At 39.1% G+C, this 12,375-nt stretch overlaps 1 protein-coding gene across 1 annotated transcript in view; it reads left to right on the top strand.

Annotated features, from left to right (window-relative positions):
* LOC127624553 (protein Jade-1-like) overlaps positions 1 to 12,375 on the top strand; it is a 141,425-nt gene that overhangs the window by 85,162 nt on the left and 43,888 nt on the right. The window contains exons 6-7 of the mRNA XM_052099325.1: positions 10,835 to 11,046; positions 11,138 to 11,305. Coding sequence (XP_051955285.1) covers positions 10,835 to 11,046; positions 11,138 to 11,305 — 380 coding nt within the window. The remainder of the gene's footprint in view (positions 1 to 10,834; positions 11,047 to 11,137; positions 11,306 to 12,375) is intronic.

The raw sequence follows: 12,375 nt of genomic DNA, 5'->3' as shown, positions 1-12,375 counted from the left end.
AGAAGCTACTCTGAGAAGCTGAAAAGCAAGTTTTCAGCTAACGACCCTGCATCAGTGTGGAGTGGCCTGAAACAACTTACTAATTACAGGACTCCTACCCCCAACCCTGTGGCGGACCAACGACTGGCTGACGACCTGAATGTGTTTTACTGCAGATTTGAAAGGCCCGATTTCACACCCCACATGCACTCGGATCTTCATTTCACACAACCATTAACACCTCCTGCAACCCCCCTCCTCCCCTCTGCTGCTACACTACCTGCACTCAAGATCTGTGAGGACTATGTGTGCCGTGTCTTTCGGAAGCAAAGGACAAGGAAGGCTCCAGGACCAGATGGCATCTCACCAGCTTGCCTTCGTTCCTGTGCTAACCAACTGGCCCCCATCTTCACTCAGATCTTCAATAGATCACTGGAGCAGTGTGAAGTCCCATGCTGCTTCAAATGCTCAGTTATTATCCCTGTCCCTAAGAAACCTAAAATCATAGGACTTAATGACTACAGACCTGTCGCCCTGACATCTGTGGTCATGAAGTCATTTGAGAGACTGGTGTTGGCCCACCTGAAGGACATCACTGGACCCTTTCTGGACCCCCTTCAATTTGCTTATCGAGCAAACAGGTCTGTGGATGATGCAGTCAACATGGGTTTGCATCATATCCTGCAACATCTGGACAGACCGGGGACATACGTAAGGATCCTTTTTGTGGACTTCAGCTCGGCTTTCAACACAATCATACCAGATATACTCCGGACTAAGTTAAACCAACTCCCTGTTCCCACCTGTACCTGTCAGTGGATTACCAGCTTTCTGACGGACAGGCAGCACGGCTGGCTTTCTGGTGCAGTCAAAACAACCTGGAGCTGAACACGCTCAAAACAGTGGAGATGATTGTGGACTTTAGGAGGAACACCCCAACATTGTCCCCCCTCACCATTCTAAACAGCACTGTGGCAGCAGTGGAGTCATTCAGGTTCCTGGGCACTACCATCTCACAGGACCTGAAGTGGGAGATACACATCGATTCCATTGTGAAAAAGGCCCAGCAGAGGTTGTACTTCCTTCGCCAGCTGAGGAAGTTCAACCTGCCACCAGTGCTGCTGAAACAGTTGTACTCAGCAGTCATTGAGTCTGTCCTCTGCACTTCAATAACTGTCTGGTTTGGTGCAGCTACGGAAATCAGACATCAGAAGACTACAAAGGACAGTTCGGTCTGCTGAGAGGATTATTGGTTGCCCCCTGCCCCCCTTCAAGAACTGTACACTTCCAGAGTGAGGAAAAAGGCTGGTAAAATCACTCTGGACCCCACTCACCCTGCCCACTACCTTTTTGAACTGTTGCCTTCTGGCCGGCGCTTCAGAGCTCTGAACACCAGAACCGTCAGACACAGGAACAGTTTTTTCCCTCAGGCCATCCATCTAATGAACAATTAAATTGCCCCATTGAGCAATAATTATGTGCAATACACAGTTTAATTTTAATTTTAATTTATATTATCTAACATATCCACTTCTGCAATTACTTATATTGCTCTGTACATAATATACAGGTTTTTGTTCTTTATATAACAGATTGTATTAGATTTGCACTACGTGTGTATGTGGGTATGTATGAAGGTGAGTGTATGTACGTATATGTATAATTATTTATTTTGTGTTCTTTTTTGTTTTTAATTACCTATGTCTTGCTACTGTTTTTGGTATTGTTTGTATTGTTGTTGACTGGAAGCTCCTGTCACCTAGACAGATTCCTTGTATGTGTAAGCATACTTGACAATAAAGCTGGTTCTGATTCAAAAAGTGAAACTTGGATATTATATAAATTAATTCCACACAGACTGATATATTTAAAATGTTTATTTCATTTAATTGTGATGATTAAAACTGACAACTACTGAAAATCCCAAATTCAGTATCTCCGAAAATTAGAATATTACTTAAGACCAATACAAAAAAAGGATTTTTAGAAATGTTGGCCAACTGAAAAGTATGAACATGAAAAGTATGAGCATGTACAGCACTCAATACTTAGTTGGGGCTCCTTTTGCCTGAATTACTGCAGCAATGCGGCGTGGCAAGGAGTAGATCAGTCTGTGGCACTGCTCTGGTGTTATGAGAGCCCAGGTTGCTCTGATAGTGGCCTTCAGCTCTTCTGCATTGTTGGGTCTGGCGTATCGCATCTTCCTCTTCACAATACCACATAGATTTTCTATAGGGTTAAGGTCAGGCGAGTTTGCTGGCTAATAAAGAACAGGGATACCATGGTCCTTAAACCAGGTACTGGTAGCTTTGGCACTGTGTGCAGGTGCCAAGTCCTGTTGGAACATGAAATCTGCATCTCCATAAAGTTGGTCAGCAGCAGGAAGCATGAAGTGCTCTAAAACTTCCTGGCAGACGGCTGCGTTGACCTTGGACCTCAGAGAACACAGTGGACCAACACCAGCAGATGACATGGCACCCCAAACCATCACTGACTGTGGAAATATTACACTGGACTTCAAGCAAAAGTGGATTCTGTGCCTCTTCTCTCTTCCTCCAGACTCTGGGACCTTGATTTCCAAAGGAAATGCAAAATTTACTTTCATCAGAGAACATAACTTTGGACCACTCAGCAGCAGTCCAGTCCTTTTTGTATTCTGACGCTGTGTCTTGTTCAAGAGTGGCTTGACTCAAGGAATGCGACAGCTGAAACCCATGTCTTGCATACGTCTCTGCGTGATGGTTCTTGAAGCACTGACTCCAGCTGCAGTCCACTCTTTGTGAATCTCCCCCACATTTTTGGATGGGTTTTGTTTCACAATTCTCTCCAGGGTGCGGTTATCCCTATTGCTTGTACACTTTTTTTCTACCACATCTTTTCCTTCCCTTCGCCTCTCTATTAATGTGCTTGGACACAGAGCTCTGTGAACAGCCAGCCTCTTTAGCAATGACCTTTTGTGTCTTGCCCTCCTTGTGCAAGGTGTCAATGGTCGTCTTTTGGACAGCTGTCAAGTCAGCAGTCTTCCCCATGATTGTGTAGCCTCAGAACTAGACTGAGAGACCATTTAAAGGCCTTTGCAGGTGTTTTGAGTTAATTATTGAGTATAATAATTGAGCACCCGGTGTCTTCAATATTGAACCTTTTCACAACATTCTAATTTTCTGAGATACTGATTTGGGGGTTTTTCATTAGTTGTCAGTTATAATCATCAATTAAAAGGAATGAACACTTGAAATATATCAGTCTGTGTGGAATGAATGTATACATTATCCAAGTTTCACTTTTTGAATGGAATTACTGAAATAAATAAACTTTTTGATGATATTCTAATTACATGACCAGCACCTGTATATGTATATGTGTATGTGTATATATACACTCACCTAAAGGATTATTAGGAACACCTGTTCAATTTCTAATTAATGCAATTATCTAATCAACCAATCACATGGCAGTTGCTTCAGTGCATTTAGGGTTGTGGCCCTGGTCAAGACAATCTCCTGAACTCTAAACTGAATGTCAGAATGCGAAAGAAAGGTTATTTAACTCTTTCCCCGCCAGCGTTTTTAAAAAAAAGTTGCCAGCCACCGCCAGGGTTTTTGACGATTTTCGCTAAACTTGAATGGCCCGCAAAATATTTTCTTCCATGAATATATGAAGATGCTATATATCACAATAAAGATCTGAGCCTCTGCTTTTAGGCAAAAAAAAGATTTTATTTTATCTTCATTTGTTCTTTTTTTATTGCGACTTGAACAGAGGTCGGTTTTGTCAAAAAACAACATTTCAGACAAAAAGCTGATAAAAAGGCATGTTTATGTCTGATATTTTGAGCTTCTCAATACTCCACTTCTTCATGTTTGAGACGATCGCAGTCTGTTTCTTTGATCAAAGAGTTGCGTACTCTTTCAAAACATGCGGAGGGGTCTTCCTTACCGTATAACACCTAAAACACGGAAACCCGGAAAATTCTGTGTTTGGCGGGGAAGCGTTTTTTCATAAAACACGGAAAATTCTGTGTTTGGCGGGGAAAGAGTTAAGCAATTTTGAGCATGGCATGGTTGTTGGTGCCAGACGGGCCGGTCTGAGTATTTCACAATCTGCTCAGTTACTGGGATTTTCACGCACAACCATTTCTAGGGTTTACAAAGAATGGTGTGAAAAGGGAAAAACATCCAGTATGCAGCAGTCCTGTTGGCGAAAATGCCTTGTTGATGCTAGAGGACAGAGGAGAATGGGCCGACTGATTCAAGCTGATAGAAGAGCAACTTTGCCTGAAATAACCACTCGTTACAACCGAGGTATGCAGCAAAGCATTTGTGAAGCCACAACACGCACAACCTTGAGGCGGATGGGCTACAACAGCAGAAGACCCCACCGGGTACCACTCATCTCCACTACAAATAGGAAAAAGAGGCTACAATTTGCAAGAGCTCTCCAAAATTGGACAGTTGAAGACTGGAAAAATGTTGCCTGGTCTGATGAGTCTCGATTTCTGTTGAGACATTCAGATGGTAGAGTCAGAATTTGGCGTAAACAGAATGAGAACATGGATCCATCATGCCTTGTTACCACTGTGCAGGCTGGTGGTGTAATGGTGTGGGAGATGTTTTCTTGGCACACTTTAGGCCCCTTAGTGCCAATTGGGCATCGTTTAAATGCCACGGCCTACCAGAGCATTGTTTCTGACCATGTCCATCCCTTTATGGCCACCATTTACCCATCCTCTGATGGCTACTTCCAGCAGGATAACGCACCATGTCACAAAGCTTGAATCATTTAAAATTGGTTTCTTGAACATGACAATGAGTTCACTGTACTAAAATGGCCCCCACAGTCACCAGATCTCAACCCAATAGAGCATCTTTGGGATGTGGTGGAACGGGAGCTTCGTGCCCTGGATGTGCATCCCACAAATCTCCATCAACTGCAAGATGCTATCCTATCAATATGGGCCAACATTTCTAAAGAATGCTTAAAGCACCTTGTTGAATCAATGCCACGTAGAATTAAGGCAGTTCTGAAGGCGAAAGGGGGTCAAACACAGTATTAGTATGGTGTTCCTAATAATCCTTTAGGTGAGTGTATGTGTGTGTGTGTGTGTGTGTATATATATATGTATATGTGCAGCCGGAAAGTATTCACAGCGCTTTTTGAACATTTGGTTATGTTACAGCCTTATTCCAAAATGGATTAAATTAATTTTTCCTCAAAATTCTACAAACAATACCCCATAATGACAAAGTGAAAGAAGTTTATTTGAAATTTTTGCAAATTGATTACAAATAAAAAACAAAAAAAATTACATGTACATAAGTATTCACAGCCTTTGCCATGACACTCAAAATTGAGCTCAGGTGCATCCTGTTTCCACTGATCATCCTTGACATGTTTCTACAACTTGATTGGAGTCCACCTGTGGTAAATTCAGCTGATTGACATGATTTGGAAAGGCACACACACACCTGTCTATATAAGGTCCCACAGTTAATGCATTACATTCTTGTGGCAGAAGAGTAAATCTTTGATAAGAAAAATACAAAAAACAGCTTTGGAATACAATGTATTATTTACTACCATATTATTGAACATATTCCAACCATTGGCATACAGTTCACAGCAATCCATTTCACAAGTGAATTGTCAATCAGTTCAAAATGTATTATGAGGGCTTGTTTAAGGACCCATCAATTTCAACAAGCATCAGACATGCTTGTGTAACGTCTCGGGTGTGTAGCATCATAAACATAAAAATTTTAGGTCACTGTGTCAAGTTAAATATAGTTTAATATTTAGAACACATCTTGAGATCCCTTAGTTCGAATTTGCACTCCATCAAATGTTTTGAATGCAAGAACGTAACGAATGTCTGTTTCGTGCTGTCTGGTTGTTTTCTTCACTGTATAATCTGCTCGTTAACACACAGCTTAAATTTCACTTACTGCCCTCTGGAGTAAACAGGTGGGACTACAAGCTTGCATTTCTCAGGAATCTTCCTTATTGCGGTCCAAGGACAGTGCGATTAATTGCGTAAATTTCAATTTGAAGCAGTAAGTCCAACATTGGAGTAAATCTCCCTGGATATTCCCTCTGTCTCCACCCAGGCAAATGAAGGAAGATGTTGATAACCCCTTAACCAATCATATGTGCCTTTTAGCTTATATTGTCATGAGTATCTGGCAGTTTTCAGAAATAAAATCTGTGATCGGACACGAAGACACTGAGACAGGAACCATTGGAATAATTGTTCCCAAATTTTAACGCTCCGAAAGGTTTTAATCCGTCCATATAAACTATGTTTTAATTAACAAAGATTGCATCCGCACCTCAGTTGATGTATATATTGAGTGGGGACACATTTGTTTGCATTTTTCTATGGTATTCGACTGGAAAAGTGCTCAAACTTAAACGCGGCGTTATGGCTCCTACGCACAACAAGATTTCAATGACATCGAATCATGGTACCGTTCATATTACACAACTGTCTGTCTTGTCGCTGAAGTCGTAGCATTTTCAAATTACATGACAAATCCGTGACAGGGGTGAACACATTACAAATCATTTCACAATTGATGAATCCCCGACAGCTCTGCCTGGACTCCAAATTACGTTTCACCCGGTTGTGGTACATCAAATGTCAAATTGGTCAAATACTGCCAATGTCCCACTAATTTTCCCTCCATTTCTTCAGTCCAATGAGTCTTTCTTTATTCCGCAGCCATGCTAGTTGATGTTCTGTTGCAGGTACATCAGGACTCCTGCCACTGAAACTTCCTGTGACCTGTTTCTTGCTCTCTCATTGGCTGTAGGTCAACGCTGCAGTTGTATTCAGTCAAAACATATTTCACATTGCACGATTTGCAATCGCAGACTGGTCCAGATATTTAAAATTCTATATATCTCGCTGACATCAGCAATGCGTCGGCGCTTCTCTCAAAACACGTCTTTTGATAGTGCATACATTACGATTGTCGCTCACGGGAGCAAGCTCCGTTTTGCCCACAATTTCAGGCTTTTGTCGGCGAGGGAAAATTGGGCTTAAAATTGTGTAGTGTAAACTCTGCATTAGTTGTTAATTTTTTGAAGATCTCATGCAAGGTTGCCATATTGCATAAATTGAGTATGACAAAAGGCAATTATTTCCTATTTGTGCAAGTATAAATGTCTGCTCTGGGTGTTATCTGGCAACCCTGAGCGAAAGCCCAGTGTTTGGAAATCATGCAACAATGGAGCTTGGATGCCCTCTATTGGACATTTCTTGTAATTGCCAGTCAGAGAATTAACAGACATGGGTTTTCTTGTATTTTTACATTTCAGTTGATATTTTTACTATATTTTATTTTTATAAAATGTAATATATATGTTTATTAACATTAAACTTTAAAATTCAATTATGCCAAATACCTCAAAACAAGTGAATATGCACAAAAAGGAATCATGACATTTAATATATTGATGCCAACAGTATTTAAGATTTCAAGAAACCCTTCAGAATTTAAAATGTGCAATGCCTTGACACTAATCTGTATTTTTTAAAGCAATTCAGGCTAACATAATAGGGATTTTTCAACGTCTGTTAAGTGACACACATCTGCCATTTGGTGGCGCTACGACCATGACCTACATTAGTCACATCAATGTGATCATCCTGCAAGGACAAACATTTGGCTCAATTTTGATGTTTTTAATTTTCTGCATCAAGAAGATATGAGACTTTTCCTTATTACATTTTTTTTAAACTTATTTTGTCGCTTTGCCATGGCAACACCATTCGATATATAAAAAATCCCTTTGCAATTTAGCATTGTCAATGTCTTGGCATGATGTTGCCCACATTTGGTACCTGTACATTAAATCATCAATTTCCTCTGCATGCATTTTTCAAACAATCCAAAATGGACAACTTCCTTTTGGGCAGAGCTTATTACTTTCAGCGCAAAAGTTGTCTGGCTTGATGAGATCTATATGTGTACAAAGCTTTGTGACTGTACCTCAGAAGGGATGTGCTAAATAGCCCCCCGAACATGCCCGTGTTCTAGGTGGTGCCGAAGAGCCCCTTTTGCAATAATCCTAATAATCCTTAGGAGAACAATAGGGCTTCACACTTTATAATAATCTTTTTTTTTTTTGTTAAACTGCAGTGTTAAAGAAACAGAGATAAATGTATAATATATTGCTAATACTAATGACAATAGTGGTATTAGTAGTTGTTATAATAAAATGTGCAACTATTAAAGAACAGTAAAGAGTTGTGTGAATGTATATAATTGATTTTTAAAAGAGGCAGCCTGTCTCTCCTTAGTGACATGATCTCTTAACAATTGTAACCATTTTGTAACTGAAATTTGATCTTTATTTTTCAAATTGACCAGATAGTTTTTTTTTTTTGGTGATGGCTAGAGACAGAAGGAGGGGAGTTGTGTGTTCAATGGGTAAATTTGATTGCATTTGATTGCTTAAGGTGTGCCTACTGGGTGGCGTCTGCGATGTGCTGGTGCATCTCGTGAGCATGCCCCCATCTGGTCTTCCGTCATGCTTTATTTATTTTATTTATGTATGTATTTTTTTCTCCCGGTTTTCATTGTCTTGTATTACCTTTTCATCCTTATCTCATATTCTAATCAAATCTCATATTTGGATATACTACAAATTCAAATCACTGAATTGCTTGTATGTTCTCTATGTCGCCTGTTTATATGTAGATATTGTTTTTTTTTTTTCTTGTTTTCTTTTTTTGTAGTATGTTGCATAAAAATAAAAAATAATAAAATAATAATAATCATTAAAAAATATATATATTTTTATTACTATTATCAACATAATAGATAGCGACAGGTATATTAGGCTGCATTAATGTGTCTTACACACTGATTCGATATTTTGATACATACCTGATTTGTTGTACCTGTTAGCACTCACGTAATACACAAGCGACTGTTTTTGTTTATCACTCGTGGGATGAACATTGACCATGAAGCACATTTAAATGTTCGGGCATGCAGCCGTATTTTCACATTCACCAATAACGCTCTTGTCTCATGGTAAATGTGGTTATATGTAGGCCTATTTGTTGTCTCATGACTTAATGAGTATTTCCACCTTGATTTCACATAAGATTTCACTCAAAGCTTCAGCTCCATACTGGAAAAAAAATCAACATTCTTTTGGACTCCAGTTGAAACACTGAGCATGCATAGAGCTCTAATACATGAAATATCTAGGTTTTCCCTCACACCTTTGCAGTGGGTGGATGTTTTTTCCATCTGCACTGGATATATTTCAGAAGTGCTACTACAGGGCTTCTTTTGATGGTAGATAACTTATCAAACATATCTTTTAGTTCTACCAGAAAGACTTGGACAGAATACTTTCCTTTGATGTAAGACCCATCTTAAAAAGAAAACCAAGAACAATACAGTAACTCGGAAGAACAATGACCAGGTCTTCAGAAGGTGAAACAAATTATCTAAAAAAAAAAAAAAAAAACTGTGAAATGACAAAGTGTGAACATGGATTGTGTAAAACTTTCAAAAAGGGTAACTGTGCTGTGTGTGTCCTTGCAGAAGAGTGAGCATTGTTAGTGCAATATCCTTTTGAAAGGATAAACAGTGCTTTTATGATACGTATTAGCCCTTTCAAAAGGGTGAGCATTGTTTGTATTGTTGCAAAAGGACAAAGTGTGCATGTTCTGGAAATATGCTAAATACACAAATATACAGATCAATAAATATTAATAGATTACCATAAAACCCATATACACCGATCGGCCACAACGTTAGAACCAACTGCCTAATATTGTGTAGGTCCCCCTCGTGCTGCCAAAACTCAGGATTCTGAGATGCTGTTCTTCTCATCACAATTGTACAGAGTGGTTAGCTGAGTTACCGTAGACATTTTAATGTTGTGGCTGATGTGTATATGCAATCACTGAAACTGAAAGTATTGCAAGATCGACCTCTAATAACTCAAACTACTTAACATATGAGTGTGGGGAATATATAGAAATTAGGCACCACTATTCAATGTTATAATATATATATTTTTGGTAGCATTACTGATATTTCTGTGTTCATTGATTATTAGTCTTGGTGGTCAGTTACCTAAAATGTGTCAGTTGGAAAATGGCTTAAAATATAAGAAACATGATTTAACAAATTAAGCAGATAAATGCAAGTCACTTTCAGTCATTAAGTGACTGAACTTAATGGAGAAATGATAATCAGGAACACATGCCTAATTATTATGCATAATAATCAATATGCATGATAAAGAACCTTCGAATTTAACAGCATTGAATATACTTGAGCAAGAACTGTTTCACAGATGAAAATATAACTTGTATTTGGCTTTCCCATACTGACATGCTCTACTGTTGCTGTTGTAACACTTTTGTGAGTCTGGCAGACTATGCAACCTTTTCTCATATCTTGTATGTTGAATTGTTATGAGCTGACTACACTTGTAAAGGAGAAAGCATGGCTGCTTGCAAAAAAAAAGATAAACTGTTTACTGTATGCAGTTTAGCGAGTATGGTGAACAATCAGATGATAAATAGTAATAGAAGTGAAGCCTAAATACCCTAGAATGCCACCAGATATAGCATATGACAAAATTCCCCCAAAAGAGCTTCTTGTGCTACGCTGAGGAGTGTGGACATCATGGTGAGCGTGACAGAATATGGAACAAATCTAATGTAAAGCAGCTGGTTGTTGCAAAGGCATTGCATCTAAATGATTAGGGTGCAAGGTGAAAACAAACGCGGCTCAACGGAGCAATGCAAGACATCTGTACAGAACTTGTAAAATGGACACTGCCTTATGATTGAATGAGAATGTGTACCTGTGTGTGTTGTCAGCATTGCCAGAGCTGGATGAATTGAGTATGGAGCAGGCGCTGCTGGAGCTGGAGAGCAGGTGTGAGCAGAACATGCAGCGAGCCATCGAGACGAAGGAGGGACTCGGCATTGAGTACGACGAGGACGTGGTGTGTGACGTGTGCCGCTCACCCGAGGGTGAGGATGGCAATGAGATGGTGTTCTGCGACAAGTGCAACATTTGTGTGCACCAGGTGTGTGAACCAGGCAAATATGAGGAAACCTTTGCTAGTCTGAAACGATTGGCATTTGTGTTGACACAGATGTTGTTTTTTCATCTTGAAGGCTTGTTATGGCATCTTAAAGGTGCCGCAGGGTAACTGGCTGTGCCGCACGTGTGCCCTCGGAGTGCAGCCCAAGTGTTTGCTGTGTCCCAAGAGAAGAGGAGCCCTGAAACCCACTCGCAGTGGAACAAAGTGGGTCCACGTCAGCTGTGCCTTATGGATCCCAGAGGTACAAACTGACGGCTCATTTCAACCTTAATAGAGATTGAAAATAGTGTTTCATATTCATGAATAATTAACATTAGTGGTTCAATCTCACGCAACCTGTCGAGAACATGTCTGGGTCATATTTAACCCAAAATCTAAATAAATATGTGGATGAACTTGCGTATTATTTAAGCTGTAAGTTGTTTAAATTGTCATTTTTACAGTCATTTAATGTTTGTTGACAGTACATCGTCATGGTAGCGAAGTTATAAAATTGGCCATAACTTTACACAGAAAAGGTTAGTAAGTGATTTTATAACATTAAAATAACACTAAAATAATGTTTACCCTTTTGCATCGGTTAGCAGATTTTTGCTTTTTTTAAAGAAAAGGAGGAAAGAGTCAATAATTTTTTGTGGTAATCAAAATTATGCCACAAATGCTGTTGACTGAGCTTAAATTGTATTGAACCCAGAAAATTATTTTAACACAATTAATTCAATTTGAAAAATTGTATGTTTCAATAATTACAAAATTGCATAATCTCTACTTTGCCTAATGTTCATTGTTACTGAAACAAAACTTTTTTCTCATTCACTTATTTCAAAATGTTTTGGCTATTAAATTAACATAGCTTACAAAACTAATGCACCGATACAGAGGAGGAGATGACTAAAAACTTAGCAACTCCTTCATGCCAATTGAATAAAACAATGAAAAACTAAACATTTCACAATTAAAATTTGTCAGTGATTCATACACTAAAAGTAGTTAATGGTCTGTAAATTTATTATTAACATCAACACTATTTAACATATCCAGATATTATTTTTGTTAATTTACTATTAACTACATTGTAGCATTTGGGTACATTTATATTTTGTGATTTCTCAAACCTGATTAACTTACTAAATAAATAACATCCACCCCTCCTGCACTTTTGGCTTCTTGCTGGGGAGGAGGCTTTTTTATGCAACAAACAGATGCATTAGTGAGATGAGCCAATGGGCAGAAAAGTGGGCTATAGCACTGTGTGCTATAGTGTTAAAGGACAATTTATTTTAAATGAGAAGAGCAAACAGTTGAGGAATT

This window comes from Xyrauchen texanus, chromosome 31 (assembly GCF_025860055.1).
Source record: "Xyrauchen texanus isolate HMW12.3.18 chromosome 31, RBS_HiC_50CHRs, whole genome shotgun sequence".
Classification (NCBI taxonomy): Eukaryota; Metazoa; Chordata; class Actinopteri; order Cypriniformes; family Catostomidae; genus Xyrauchen; species Xyrauchen texanus.
This window is presented reverse-complemented; position numbering and strand designations above follow the sequence as displayed.